This window comes from Elgaria multicarinata, chromosome 21 (genome assembly GCF_023053635.1).
Source record: "Elgaria multicarinata webbii isolate HBS135686 ecotype San Diego chromosome 21, rElgMul1.1.pri, whole genome shotgun sequence".
NCBI classification, from domain to species: domain Eukaryota; kingdom Metazoa; phylum Chordata; class Lepidosauria; order Squamata; family Anguidae; genus Elgaria; species Elgaria multicarinata.
Genome location: NC_086191.1, coordinates 6060648 through 6075867, shown reverse-complemented (window position 1 = coordinate 6075867; position 15220 = coordinate 6060648). Strand labels below are relative to the sequence as shown.

General features: G+C 44.9%; 1 protein-coding gene across 1 annotated transcript in view; it reads left to right on the top strand.

The window, feature by feature from the left end:
* The window catches only part of CELF3 (CUGBP Elav-like family member 3), a 68917-nt gene that overhangs the window by 16559 nt on the left and 37138 nt on the right, over positions 1–15220 (top strand). The window contains exon 2 of the mRNA XM_063146046.1: positions 8308–8390. Within this exon, the coding sequence (XP_063002116.1) occupies positions 8308–8390 (83 nt within the window). The remainder of the gene's footprint in view (positions 1–8307; positions 8391–15220) is intronic.

Genomic DNA, 15220 nt, shown 5'->3' with positions numbered 1-15220 from the left:
GCACAGCTGGGTTCACACCCAGTGTGGGTTGTTGCTGAACCGTGAGCTATTGCGCTGTCTGAATGCATCGGCGTTTCCGCAGGGTGAGTTATCGTCTTGTCTGAACGCAGGGCTTTTTTCTGCATTAACCATGCAGTGTGGCTGTTTAACCACCCTGAACAACCCAACCATGAATTCTCAAGGCGGCTCGTTTGAGAAAAATGAACCAACACTGTATGGTTAACAAGCTAAGCTGAAGAATTTGCGCTGCGTTCAGACAACATGATGACCCAACCTGCGGGAAACGAACTGCATTCAGGCCACACAATAACCCAGGGTGGGTTAGCATGTCGTGTGAACCCAGTTTGAAATCCCACTCCTGCCACCAGCTTTTCTAAATTAGGCTCCAATTCAGGCACACACAGGTATATCTTTCCTTCAGTGCAGTACTGATAGCCTCTGTCCAATGGTCATCTCACCTTTTCTCCCAGACACAGCTGTTTCGTTCAACCACACATGTCTTCCCTGCTTTCACAACAACAATTTAAAGCAGAAGTGTTGAACCTGTGGCTGCTGAGGCCAAAAGCAAAAGGGGGGGCACTCAAAAGTTCCAAAAACGCCGTCATATTTTAGCTTAAATCTCTTCTTGACAGTCACTAATCCTTAGGAGAGGCATTGAGCAGGGGGTTGGACTGGATGGCCTTATAGGCCCCTTCCAACTCTACTATTCCATGATTCTGTGATTTCAACCTTTTAGAATGGAGAGGGGGGAAGCTGCACAAAAGCTGGAACCCCCCCCCCCAAAAAAATGATTGGTGATTTGGTGGGGGAAAGGGTGGAGCTGGGGGAGGAAGTGTATTTATTCATTCATTTATTTATTCATTGCATTTTTATACCGCCCAAAACCAAAGCTCCCTGGGTGTTCCACAAAAATTAAAACTGTTCAAAGTATAAAACAAACAGGCCTAGATTTCTGCTCCCCAGACTGAATGCGTCCAGGTGGGCCAGTTCAGTTTTTATTTATTTATTTATTGCATTTACATCCTGCCTTTTTTCCTTCAAGGAACCCAAGGTGGCATACATAATCGTCCTCCTCTCCATGTTATCCTCACAACAGCAACCCTGTGAGGCAGGCCGGGCGGGGGTTGCCAGGGCCGAGTGGGGACTAGAACCCAGATCTCCCGACTCCCAGTCCGACACCCTAACCGCTAGGCCACACTCGCTATTGCGGCGACGGGGTGGGTCAGCGTCAAAGCAACATTCAAAAGTGCTCATGTTCTCAGATAAATCCAAGATTACGGGAGCTTCCAGATGGACAGTTCCTAGTGCTAACACTCAAAGCACATTGTGTAGCCGCTCCACCTTTTCCTCCTTTAATGGAGCTTGTATTTGTGGAAAGTAAAAAGACAGAAGCAATGGTGGGAAAACCCAGGAGGGTTACAAATGGGAGACAAAGGCATCTAGACACACACAGTCTCTCTCATAACATTTCATGAATGAGCCAGGGCAGTAGCAAAATAATAGCCTCTTAGAATCATAGAATCATAGAATAGCAGAGTTGGAAGGGGCCCACAAGGCCATCGAGTCCAACCCCCTGCTCAAGGCAGGAATCCACCCTAAAGCATCCCTGACAGATGCTTGTCCAGCTGCCTCTTGAAGGCCTCTAGTGTGGGAGAGCCCACCACCTCCCTAGGTAACTAGTTCCATTGTAACTAGCTCTAACAGTCAGGATGTTTTTCCTGATGTTTTGTTGTACTGCTCTAACAGTCAGGATTTTTTTCCTGATGTCCTGCCGGAATCTGGCTTCCTGTAACTTGAGCTCATTATTTTATTTGTCCTGAATCTGCCACCCATCAGCTTCATGGGATGACGCCCTTGGGTTCTAGGATTACAGGAGAGGGAGAAAGATGTCTCCCGATCCACATTCTCCGCACCAGGCACAATTGCTTGTCCAGCTGCCTCTTGAAGGCCTCTAGTGTGGGAGAGCCCACAACCTCCCTAGGTAACTGATTCCATTGTCGTACTGCTCTAACAGTCAGGAAATTTTTCTTGATGTCCAGCCAGAAACCGGCTTCCTGTAACTTGAGCCCGTTATTCCGTGTCCTGCACTTCTTATCTGAAAGTACCCTAAATTTGGAAAGAGCAGAGCAGAGTAGAACATTTAAGAACATTTCTCCTGGTTTCTGTTCGCATCCCATAATGAACAGGAATATTGCTGCACCTAATGGACAATCCCATGAAAACAGTGGGGAAAGGGCCCTTTTCTTCCCCCTGAAACGATGCCCCTGAATGCATACGTGTGATTTCCTTTTTCGAATATGGTTTCCTCCAATGAATTCCCCCATTTAAAATAAACCAATCATTGATGATCATGACGATCTCTTTTCTCGCTTGTGGTGGTTTTTCTAGACAGATGTGAGGGGCTTTGCTGTCTTTTACTCATTCAGGAATCTCCTGACAACAGAGCATGTTTTAAGTATGCCTGCTTTCTGGATGTTGGTGTGAGGATGTATTTTGGTCGGCCCAGTTCCTGAAGGTTTTCTGTATAGTTTTTTGCTGTGATGCCAGTGACTGATGAAGCTAATGGAATAATTGTGACCTTTTCCTGTTGCCAGAGTTCTTTAACTTCCATAGCCAGTGGTGTATATTTCTCTCTCTTTTCCTTTTCCTTTTCTACTACTACTGGAGCATGTTCGGAGGAGGGCAATGAGGATGATCAAGGGTCTGGAAACAAAGCCCTATGAGGAGAGACTAAAAGAACTGGGCCTGTTTAGCCCTGAAAAGAGAAGACTGAGAGGAGACATGTTAGCACTCTTCAAGTCCTTGCAAGGTTGTCACACAGAGGAGGGCCAGGATTTCTTCTCCATCATCCCAGAGTGCAGGACAGAGACTAATGGGCTCAAGTTACAAAAAGCCAGATTCTGGCTGGACAGCAGGAAAAACTTCCTGACTGTTAGAGCAGTACAACAATGGAACCAATAACCTAGGGAGGTTGTGGCCTCTCCCACACTAGAGGCCTTCAGGAGGCAGCTGGACAGCTGTCTGTCAGGGATGCTTTAAGGTGGATTCCTGCATTGAGTGGGGGGTTGGACTCGATGGCCTTAGAGGCCCCTTCCTACTATTCTATGATTCTACTACTACTATTATTATTCCTGGTGGGTGGATTTACAGTTATTCCTTGTATTCTGTTCTACCATCCACAGTACTCTTTGGATGGGGGACTTCTGATGGGGAATTATTTGAAGAGGGGAACATCTTGAACATTACGTAGATAGTTACAAGAAAGATGCCGAGCTGTAATCCTAGGCACAGTTAACCTGGGAGAGAATATTACTGAACACAGTCAGGATTTCCTTCTGAGGATCTGTTGAGTCATATCAGGCTGGACGTCTGCAATATTTACTTCCAAGTAAAGGTGCAAAGGATCAGGGCTGTTGAGTCATCACTACATCCAACGGTATTGCAAAGAAAATTAATATTGAACCAATTTCCTTCCAGGGTTTTTGCAATTCCTTTTATGAATCTGGCCCCTGGGGTGCTTCCCTCTCTAACACCCCAGTGATGGTTGTTTCGAAATTTAGAAGTGTGTTATGCTTCAGATAGAAGGTGGAGCGGAAGGGGGGGGAGTAATTTTTGAGCTGTTGCTCAACGTGGAAGAGTCTCCTGTGAAATTTCTTCGTGGCGGTTCTCGCCCTTCCGTCTTGCACGCTGCGTCGGCGGATATATTTTTAGCTTTTCCGTTTGGGTTGCCGGTGGAAAGACATTTGGTCGATCGTGCAAGGGTGAGAAACGCTGGTGTAAAAAGCATTTATGAAGTGGAGATTAAGAGATGTGGAGTTTGGAGGTGGTGGACGAGGGCGGGGGAAGAGGGAGTGTTTTCTGGCCGATTACAGAATTCATTTCTGCACTGTTTTCTAGAATGCATAATGTTAAGGGGCTAGATCTCAAGACTCTCTCTCTCTGCAAGCCACCTCCTGTGAACCAAGGATGGGGTACAGGCCCTGGGTGGAGACTTGGTAGGAATCTTTTAATCCGACTTTTTTTTTTAAAGAAGCGGAATGTGCCGCCATTTCCTGCTGTGTGCAGAAAAAACAGCACGATAAAACCGCCCCCTGAATAGGCTGTGTGGTCTTTATTTACTTCCTCTTTCTTCTCCGGGGAGAAAGAGGAAGTATTGTGGGACAGGAGCGAGAGCAGAGAAGTGACGGTAGGGAACCGCGATTTCCCCCCATCTGATGATGCTCTAGGTGTGTTTCAGGCGTGCCCCTGATTCATTCCACGAAATCCAAAAGCAAAAAAAAGAGGAACCCTCACTGTGAGACTGAAAAGAAAGGGAAAAGATCCACCAACACTCCTGAAGTTGAGCGCACAATATATAAGGAGCCCAGTGTGTTGTGCATATACAAAAAGCCTCAATGATTTATCCAAGCCAGTAGTCTTATAGTAAGTGTCAATGGACATTTAATTAAACATATAGCAAAGTTACTGGTGATTAACAAGGACGAAAACGTGTCATAAACATGAAAGAATACAAACAAGGGAAAACGTATAAATGTCATATTAAACGATGACTCTGGATTGTATGCACTGTTTCCAACTTCATCAGTAATACACATTTTCAATTTTCAAAAGTTAAACATTCACCATCCCATAAACATATAAGCTTGGCCTGTTGGCTGCAGGTTCTAACCCCCGTGGTAGATTGTTTGTTTCCTGAAGAGAAATGTTGGACTCTTCCAAACTTGAAGTAAGGATTAGGCTTAGGCTGTTTCTAGAAGTTGTCAATTACAGATTGGAAATGCTGTTTCTAGAAGTTGTCAATTACAGATTGGAAATGCTGTTTCTAGAAGTTGTCAATTACAGATTGGAAATGCTGTTTCTAGAAGTTGTCAATTACAGATTGGAAATGCTGTTTCTAGAAGTTGTCAAGGATTAGACTTATGCTGTTTCTAGAAGTTGTCAATTACAGATTGGAAATGCTGTTTCTATAAATTGTCAAGGATTAGATTTATGCTGTTTCTAGAAGTTGTCAATTACAGATTGGAAATGCTGTTTCTATAAATTGTCAAGGATTAGATTTATGCTGTTTCTAGAAGTTGTCAATTACAAATTGGAAATGCTGTTTCTAGAAGTTGTCAATTACAGATTGGAAATGCTGTTTCTAGAAGTTAATTTTTGTGAACCGCCCAGAGAGCTTCGGCTATTGGGCGGTATAAAAATGTAATAAATAAATAATAAAAATATATAAAATAAAAAATAAATAAGTTGTCAAGGATTAGATTTATGCTGTTTCTAGAAGTTGTCAATTACAGATTGGAAATGCTGTTTCTAGAAGTTGTCAAGGATTAGATTTATACTGTTTCTAGAAGTTGTCAATTACAGATTGGAAATGCTGTTTCTAGAAGTTGTCAAGGATTAGACTTATGCTGTTTCTAGAAGTTGTCAATTACAGATTGGAAATGCTGTTTCTATAAATTGTCAAGGATTAGATTTATGCTGTTTCTAGAAGTTGTCAATTACAGATTGGAAATGCTGTTTCTATAAATTGTCAAGGATTAGATTTATGCTGTTTCTAGAAGTTGTCAATTACAAATTGGAAATGCTGTTTCTAGAAGTTGTCAATTACAGATTGGAAATGCTGTTTCTAGAAGTTAATTTTTGTGAACCGCCCAGAGAGCTTCGGCTATTGGGCGGTATAAAAATGTAATAAATAAATAATAAAAATATATAAAATAAAAAATAAATAAATTGTCAAGGATTAGATTTATGCTGTTTCTAGAAGTTGTCAATTACAGATTGGAAATGCTGTTTCTAGAAGTTGTCAAGGATTAGATTTATACTGTTTCTAGAAGTTGTCAATTACAGATTGGAAATGCTGTTTCTAGAAGTTGTCAAGGATTAGACTTATGCTGTTTCTAGAAGTTGTCAATTACAGATTAGAAATGCTGTTTCTATAAATTGTCAAGGATTAGATTTATGCTGTTTCTAGAAGTTGTCAATTACAGATTGGAAATGCTGTTTCTAGAAGTTGTCAAGGATTAGATTTATGCTGTTTCTAGAAGTTGTCAATTACAGATTGGAAATGCTGTTTCTAGAAGTTGTCAAGGATTAGATTTATGCTGTTTCTAGAAGTTGTCAATTACAGATTAGAAATCCTTACCACCATTTTGGACATAGTTTAATATTACATTTATACGTTTTCCCTTGTTTGTATTCTTTCATGTTTGCGACATGTGTTTGTCCTTGTTAATCACCAGTAACTTTGCTATATGTTTATTAAATGTTTGCTAAACATCCATTGACATTCATTATACGACTGCTGGCTAGGATAAATCTTGTCAAGGCTTTTGGTATATGCACAACACATTGGGCTCCCTATATATCGTGCGCTCAACTTCAGGCGCGTTGGTGGATCTTTCCCCTTTCATTTCCTTCCATGAAATAGCTCGAACATATCAAATCTCAGCTTCCCGGCCCGTTTTAAATCCTTCGACTTGTTCAAATTCCTGTGCGCTAGATGGATTCCTTTTTGCATTTCTTGTACTGCCCTCTTTGCTTTTGTTTTAGCTCCCATATTCTATGGTTTTAATGTCGTAAGCTCCCTCAGGGGCCGTATAGACGATCTTACAAATAAAAATTAATTGGAGACTCCCTTGCAGACTTATCGCAATCGCTTTTGCAATTGCTATCTTTCTCGTAGGACCACCTTTGCTACGTCACTGACAGGAGCCTTTTCAGACTGTATCTTTGCTGTCTAAACTTACCTACTTCACAGGAGCCAAAAGAAGACACCAGCTGGATAAATTTGTCGAAAAATGGCATTTATTCATAAACAATAGAAAAAACACAAAATACCGTGGGAACATTCATTATTATTATTTATTTATTTATATAGCACCATCAATGTACATGGTGCTGTACAGAGTAAAACAGTAAATAGCAAGGCCCTGCCGCATAGGCTTACAATCTAATAAAATCCTAGTAAAACAATAAGGAGGGGAAGAGAATGCCAACAGGCACAGGGTAGGGTAAGCAGGCACAGGGTAGGGTAAAACTAACAGTATAAAGTCCGCACATCTCTAGGCATCGTTCTATGTTTCGTTTTTAAACTCTGCGTAAGATGTTGGTAATTCATGTGTATATTTTATTGTTGTAATAAAAATGAAATAATACAAATGAATAACATATAACAAAGGAAGAGCAGTTCACAATGGCAAAAAACGGAGACGTTGCTGTGGGTGCATATATAGACACGCATGCGTTACCAGGAAATGAGTTCTCCAGGCTGGAAGCACGTCTGCACCGCAAATTCAAACCGGTTTCAAACCTGCCTCCAACTGTCCTCTTTCCAACCCAAGAAACCCTAGCGATTCTAGTTTTGGCAAGAAATTCTTTCAAACTGAGGATTATCTGCCTACCCTCCGTAGGCTACTTTCTCGGCAATGTAGCTCTGGGAGTCAAACTGGTTTCAAGCCACTTGAGATGTACCTTCTCACCGGCATCTTAACAGCACAATCCTAAACGTATTCATTCAGTTGCTGGAGAACATGGACGGGAGGGTGTTGTTGCATTCCTGTCCTGCTTGTGGGTTCACTGTGTGAACAGAATGTGGGACTAGTTGCACCCTGGGTCTGATCCAGCAGGGCTCTTCTAAAGACTCCCTGGCAAGAACGTTTAGGATTGCAGTCTAAGCTTCCTGGACACAACGCCCAGCTTAGATCAACCTTTCCTGACCTGGTTCTCCCTCCCCCCGCTGATGTTTTTGACTTCAATTCCCATCAGCCCTGACCAGCATAGGCAATGCTCAGGACTGCTGGGAGTCGTAGCCTGAAACCTCTGGAGGGCACCAGTTTAGGGAATGCTACAGTTATCCATGCTCTGATAAACTCCCGTTTGGATTACTGCAATGTGTTATACGTGGGGCTGCCTTTGAAAACGGTCCGGAAACTTCAACTGGTACAAAACAGGGCAGCCTGTTTACTAACAGGGACTGGCCGGCGAGATCACATTACGCCAGTCTTTTTACAACTTCATTGGCTGCCAGTCCAGGTCCGGTCCCGATTCAAAGTGCTGGTATTAACATTTAAAGCCCTAAACGGCTTGGGGCCAGGCTATCTGAAGGAATGCCTCCTCCCATATGTACCTGCCCGGACCCTAAGGTCAATAACCGCTTAGAACCAACCCTTGCGTTTCACTTCCTCTTCTAACCTTGCGGTCTTTTTTTTTTAAGCGGACAGGGAACGGGCGTCTTTTCGAACAGCACCTAGCGCCTTCGGTCACTGGTTAAATCGCCATCTCTTCTTCTTCTTCTTCTTCCTCTTCTTCCAGGATGTGCCTTCCTGACCTACTGCGCCCGAGAGTCAGCCCTGAAGGCCCAAAGCGCTCTCCACGAGCAGAAAACACTGCCAGGGGTAAGTCCCGCAGAGCGTCCCTCTGTCCGATTGACGGCCTTGATCACTGGAAGCGGCTTCGCCATCTTTTCCTTAACACCTGCTGTGAAAGCTTTTAATACACTGCTCCCCCCTAACCCCACCCACCCCGGCTCGTCCATGTGTGTGGCGGTAACCAGATGGCTTTTGCACTCTCGGTGAAGCCAGGAGAACAGCAGGTGGGGGCCACCTCACACCACCCACGTTTTTTGCTAGCCTGCCAAGGGTGAAGCGTTTCCAGGAAAACAGGTTTCTCCTCTGGACCCTTGAGTTGTAAGCGTTTTGTGCAATACAGGTGAACTGTCCCTTTAAGTACACCCAGATTCACCCACCCACCCTTTTACTTGGATTAGGAGAGAGAGACGCTACAGCAGGAAAGACGTCTATGGCCAGATCTACACCTTCTGTTAAACCATTACAAATGTGGAATGAAAAGCAGGAAATTACACCATGAATTATAGAATCATAGGATAGCAGAGTTGGAAAGGGCCTCTAAGGCCATCAAGTCCAACCCCCTGCTCAGTGCAGGAATCCACCTTAAAGCATCCCTGACAAATAACTGTCCAGCTGCCTCTTGAAGGCCTCCAGTGTGGGAGAGCCCACCACCTCCCTAGGTCACTGGTTCCATTGTCGTACTGCTCTAACAGTCAGGATATTTTCCCTGCTGTTTTGTCGTACTGCTCTAACCGTCAGGAAGTTTTTCCTGATGTCCAGCCGGAATCTGGCTTCCTTTAACTTCAGCCCCTTATTCTGTGTCCTGCACTCTGGGAGGATCGAGAAGAGATCCTGGCCCTCCTCTGTGTAACAACCTTTTAAGTATTTGAAGAATGCTCTCATGTCTCCCCTCAATCTTCTCTTCTCCAGGCTAAACATGCCCACAGTTCTTTCAGTCTATATGGAACGTGTGTCATGTGCCCCAACAGTAATCAGTTCACCTATATAGTTGTATATAGGACTTGTATTTAGTTAGCTGTAAACAGTCTTGATCTAACGCGCCTACCTTGCTGGGTTGTTGTTGAGGATACAATGAGATGCCACCTTGCCCCTCCACGCCACTTTGGCTGCCTTGAGCGCCTGGGAGAAAGGGAGGGACGCCAATCGCAGACGTGACACACACACACACTCCCCACAAGGCATCTTCTCATGCGATTAACTCCTGAGAGACACGCTTAGTCTTCTCTGACCCCCTGCTGCAGAATAATTGCACACACACCCCCGTGAAGGCAGCCCATCTCCTGGGCTGCAAAACCGGTTTTAAATACCATCCTATCTGGCAGCCGTCTCCACATCCCCGACGCAAGCCCGGTTTGGCTAAGAAGCCAGCGAAATGCAACACAAGATAACCACATCCTTCTCCAGATTAAAGAATAAAATAAAAACCCAGCGTCCCTGGGGGTCTCCCTTGTCTATTGTCCCACTCAAAAAAGACCCATTTCTTCAACCTCCCCTGCCTCCCTTGTGGGAGTGGGGAGCAGTAGTTTCTCTCTCCCCAGAGCTGGGAGCAACCCTTTGTCTATGGGGCACAAGGTCCCTTCTTTACTACGTCTGTGGATTGTTGCTGTTCTGGCAGTGTGTTTGCTGTTATTTGAAGACATTGCCATGCCTTGATACATGGGAGGCGTGCAGTGTGGCTCTTCGGATGTAAAGGCAGAACCAAAGTACCAAAACACAGGCCCCTCTGAGATAAAAGACGAGGCCTGGTCTGCTAGATCCTAGCCGGATAATAACCGCTTTCCTGTACCAAGATAGGAGGGCCGCAAGGGCAGAGATTATCCAAGCCCCTCTCTGAATGTTCAGCTTTCCTTTTGAAAGATTCTAGTCCCTGTGACTTAAAGAGATACCAGGAAACGCATCCAGGCAAGATTCTACCCAATGGCTCCCTTAACATGTAACATCCAATGGCTTACTTAACGGGTCGTACAATTAAGGGTGCAATCCTATGCAAATTTGGACTGGAATAAGTCGTACAGGTTTCAGTGTTTCTGTCTAAACTTATGCAGCATTGCCCCGTTAGGGCACCATTAAATACAGTTAGCCTAATGTTTGTTTGTTTATTTATTTATTTATTTATTACATTTTTATACCGCCCAATAGCTGAAGCTCTCTGGGCGATTCACAAAAATTAAAACATAAATTATTATTATTATTATTTATTTATTTATTTATTTATTTATTTATATAGCACCATCAATGTACATGGTGCTGTACAGAGTAAAACAACCAACAGGTTAAAAACACAAATACAAAATACAGTATAAAAAGCACAACCGGGATAAAACCACGCAGCAAAATTGATATAAGGTTAAAATACAGAGTTAGAACAGTAAAATTTAAATTAAGTGTTAAAATACTGAGAGAATGAAAAGGTCTTCAGCTGGCGTCGAAAAGAGTACAATGTAGGTGCTAGGCGGACCTCTCTGGGGAGCTCATTCCACAGCCGGGGTGCCACAGCAGAGAAGGCCCTGCTCCTAGTAGCCACCTGCCTCACTTCCTTTGGCAGGGGCTCACGGAGAAGGACCCTGTAGATGATCTTAAGGTCCGGGCAGGTACATATGGGAGGCGCCGTTCCTTCAAATAACCTGGCCCCAAACTGTTTAGGGCTTTAAATGTCAATACCAGCACTTTGAATCGGGCCCGGACCTGGACTGGCAGCCAATGAAGTTGTAAAAGGACGGGCGTAATGTGATCTCACATTACATAATTTAAAAACATAATTTAATGTTTTTAAAGTATGTAAGTGTGTTACATGTTAGTGAGCAACTGGGTCAATTCTGCTGGGATGCTTCTCTTTATATCTGCTTAACTAATGAGAACTAGAAACTTTTTTTTTTAAATACATAATAAAATTGAAAATGTAGGGAGGGCCCTTCATAATTTTGCCCTCCTCCCATGGATGTGAAAACGTCTCCAATGGACTCTATGAGTTCGTTCACTCCAAGCCCCGCCCATGTATGGGCGGAGTTTAATCATGGCACCCCGCCCATTTGTGGGCAGGGCTTGCTGCCACGTGAATGACAGCTGGCCAAGCTTAAGTCTGTGGACTGGTTCAATCGAGTACATAGAATCATAGAATAGCAGAGTTGGAAGGGGCCTCTAAGGCCATCAAGTCCAGCCCCCTGCCCAATGCAGGAATCCACCCTGAAGCAGAGCACTGATAAGCTTTAAAAATGGTTGGATTTTATTCTCCAAACGTCTTCAGAGGAGGTGGGGGGAACGCCTAGAAATTCTAATGATAGGTTCAGGGGTTAACACCAGTTGGGAGGCCCTGGACATAAGTCCAGCACTTTAATTTTGTCTGAGCGAAGTGAGATTTTTTAGAGACTTTGGGATGCAAGTTGGCGTTATGCCTTTGGGTCAAGATCCTGCACTGCAAAGAGAATATTTATTCATAATAAATATTTATTATTTATTCAATAATATTCAGCTCAGCCGCTGTACGACGGTCCAGGAAAGACATAAAACGCAACGCAAAGTGACAGAAACCAGAGTGAACGCCGGGTGGGTGCAAACAGGGCAGACTCCGACATTTCACATTCAAACCCTTTCCTCTCCAACCCCATCACAAGCCGCAAAACCCATTTGTCAGAGGACTAGAAGTTTGTGACTCCTCTAAATCTTGTACTTCGTTGCTTCTCTCGTGTGTCCTGCTGGTGGGTTTTCCGTGGGCAGCTGGTCGGCCACGGTGTGAACTGAACGCTGCTGGACTGGACGGGCCCTTGGTCTGATGCTGCCGTGCTTTCCTAGAGAGAAGGTGGGAGGCACTCTGTATATGCCCAGATATCCTTTTCTCTGGGCTCGTACAGGGAAAGTTGCTCTGTCTTTGAAGGAAGGCAAAGATGGTGGAGTTTGGATTATAAGAGTGATGGGGCTTGTGGAGATAGACCAGGAGAAGACTGGTTTTCCCCCTACTTGAATTTCCTGCTCATCACGTGTGTCACCTTTGTACCATAAGGACTTACGGGGCACGTTGCTTTGTGTTTACTATCCCTGTTGCATGGCGTTTCCCAAACGTTATCCTTTTCCTCGCAATAACCCAAAGAGGTGATTGGACTGAGGAAAATGTCGACCTGCCCGAGGCTAGCCGGGCAGCTTCACGGCTGAGCCAGGATTCGAACTGGGTTCTCTCGGGTCTCCAAATCCACACGTTGACTCCCGCCTAGCGTTTCAGGCCCTGAAAAGGGACAGATCCAACTCCGCTTTTGAAGTCACTTTCTTCGGCCCTTCCTCCACCTCACCAGGCTCTTGCGGGCTGATTGTGGTGACGTAGAGCTGCGGATCGGGCATTCTGCACACGCTCAAGGGCACCCTTTTCCTGGATCATTTCAAGTTCGAAGGGGAGGCGTTCTGCGTGTGCCTTTGTTATGACACGGCCTGAACCGCAGACAACGGGCTCTTCTGGCCATTTTTAACACATTGAGAAGAAGCAAATCTTTCTCTCGCTGTCTGTTTGTGAGATAGCATTGATCCAGACCCATCTGCTCACCTTGACACTCTTGACAAACCATGATTTTTATTTAGTCTTGCCTCCTCTCTCTCTCTCTCTCTCTCTTTCTCTCTCTCTCTCTCTCTCCCCTCTGGTTTCCTGGCAGCTGTTTGCCTAGGGAGGTGGTGAAAAAGGCCTATTAAAAGCAGCAGGTGTTTTACCTGCTGTTGTAATAGCAGCAGGTATGACTTCTAGTTGAGAAGGGCCTGAACAGTTACGGCTTCAGGTCTGTGCTTTCGTGTACGACCAGCCTCTGAGCTCATCCTTTTGGCCATGACTGTACAGGTGTGCTGCGATTCCACAGGAATAACTACCTGGTGCTCTCCCGACCTTTCGGACTGCAACTCCCTCTGTCCCAGGGACCACGGTGAATGGTCAGGAAATCTGGGAATTGTAGTCCATCCTAATAAGGACTCAAAGAGTACTTATCAATGGAACCTTCTCAAACTGGGGAGAGGCAACAAGCGGGGTACCACAGGGCTCAGTCCTGGGCCCAATGCTCTTCAACAATTTTATTAATGATTTGGACGAGGAGGTGCAGGGAACGCTGATCAAATTTGCAGATGACACAAAATTGGGTGGGATAGCTAATACCCTGGAAGACAGAAGCAAACTTCAAAGTGATCTTGATAGGCTGGAGTGCTGGGCTCAAAACAACAGGATGAAATTGAATAGGGATAAATGCCAAGTTCTACATTTAGGAAATAGAAACTAAAGGCACAGTTACAAGATGGGGGATACTTGGCTCAGCAATACTACAAACGAGAAGGATCTTGGAATTGTTGTAGATCGCAAGCTGAATATGAGCCAACAGTGTGATATGGCTGCAAGACAGGCAAATGCTATTTTGGGCTGCATTAATAGAAGTATAGCTTCCAAATCACGTGAGGTACTGGTTCCTCTCTATTCGGCCCTGGTTAGGCCTCATCTAGAGTATTGCATCCAGTTCTGGGCTCCACAATTCAAGAAGGATGCAGACAAGCTGGAGCGTGTTCAGAGGAGGGCAACCAGGAGGATCAGGGGTCTGGAAACAAAGCTCTCTGAGGAGAGACTGAAAGAACTGGGCATGTTTAGCTTGGAGAAGAGAAGATTGAGGGGAGACATGATAGCACTTTTCGAATACTTAAAAGGTTGTCACACAGAGGAGGGCCAGGATCTTTTCTCGATCCTCCCAGAGTGCAGGACACGGAATAACAGGCTCAAGTTAAAGGAAGCCAGATTCCAGCTAGACATCAGGAAAAACTTCCTGACTGTTAGAGCAGTACGACAGTGGAATCAGTTACCTAGGAAGGTTGTGGGCTCTCCCACACTAGAGGCCTTCAAGAGGCAGCTGGACAAGCATCTGTCAGGGATGCTTTAGGGTGGATTCCTGCATTGAGCAGGGGGTTGGACTCGATGGCCTTGTAGGCCCCTTCCAACTCTGCTATTCTATGATTCTAGTTAGAGGGCACCAGGTTGTGGCAGAGGATGCAGGCTGGGTTTTGTTTGTTTTTTAAATTCCCAAGAATTGCTGCTTTCAGTTCAAAAAACAGCAACCAAGTTTCTAGCCCTTATGGTAAAGAGCATAATTCGAGCCTAACCTGGATCAGAACAAAGGTCCATCTCATCCCGGATCCGTTTCCGTACCGTGGACAACCAACAGGAGGTCCTCAAACTGGACAGAAAGGCAATGCCGCTCCCTTATTGACATCAGCCCCCGCCCCACCGCAACTTTTCTTCAGAGGTAGATCTTGTGGCAGTGAGTTCCATAAGTTAATTCTGGAGTTTTTTTTAAAAAAAGGAGTTATTTTTGCCTGTCCTGAATCAACTCCCCGTCGTTTGCAAAGTCACGACCATCGAGAGCCTCTTGAAAGCGCCTGCAGGAAATTTGAGGAGCTAGGAAAACGGGCTTAATGAAATTCCCGGTCAGTTTGGGGATCCCGCCTTTGTCGTTTGGCTCCTTTCTGCAAAGGCCGGACTAATAGCCCAGCCCTGGTTTACTCGCAAGCAAATGGGAGTTTACTCCCCGGTAAAGTGTGTCCAGACTATGTCGGCCGAGCGATAGAAACGTATTCAGTTGATTTCTTTTCTTTACTGCAGAATTTAGTACAGAACGTTGGATACTCTGTCTACAGAATTTTGCATTTTATTATCACCCTCCTCCTCGTCATTTCTCTTCTCGCGCCCGTGGCGTTTTTTTCTAGACGGACGTGACGGGCTTTGCCAAGTCATGCTACCTTTTACTGATTCAGGAATTGCCTGACCACTGGACACGTTTTAAGTAGGGCTGCTTTCGGGCTGTTGGTCTGGCCAAATTTTGGTAGGCCCAGTTTATGAAGGTTTTCTGTCT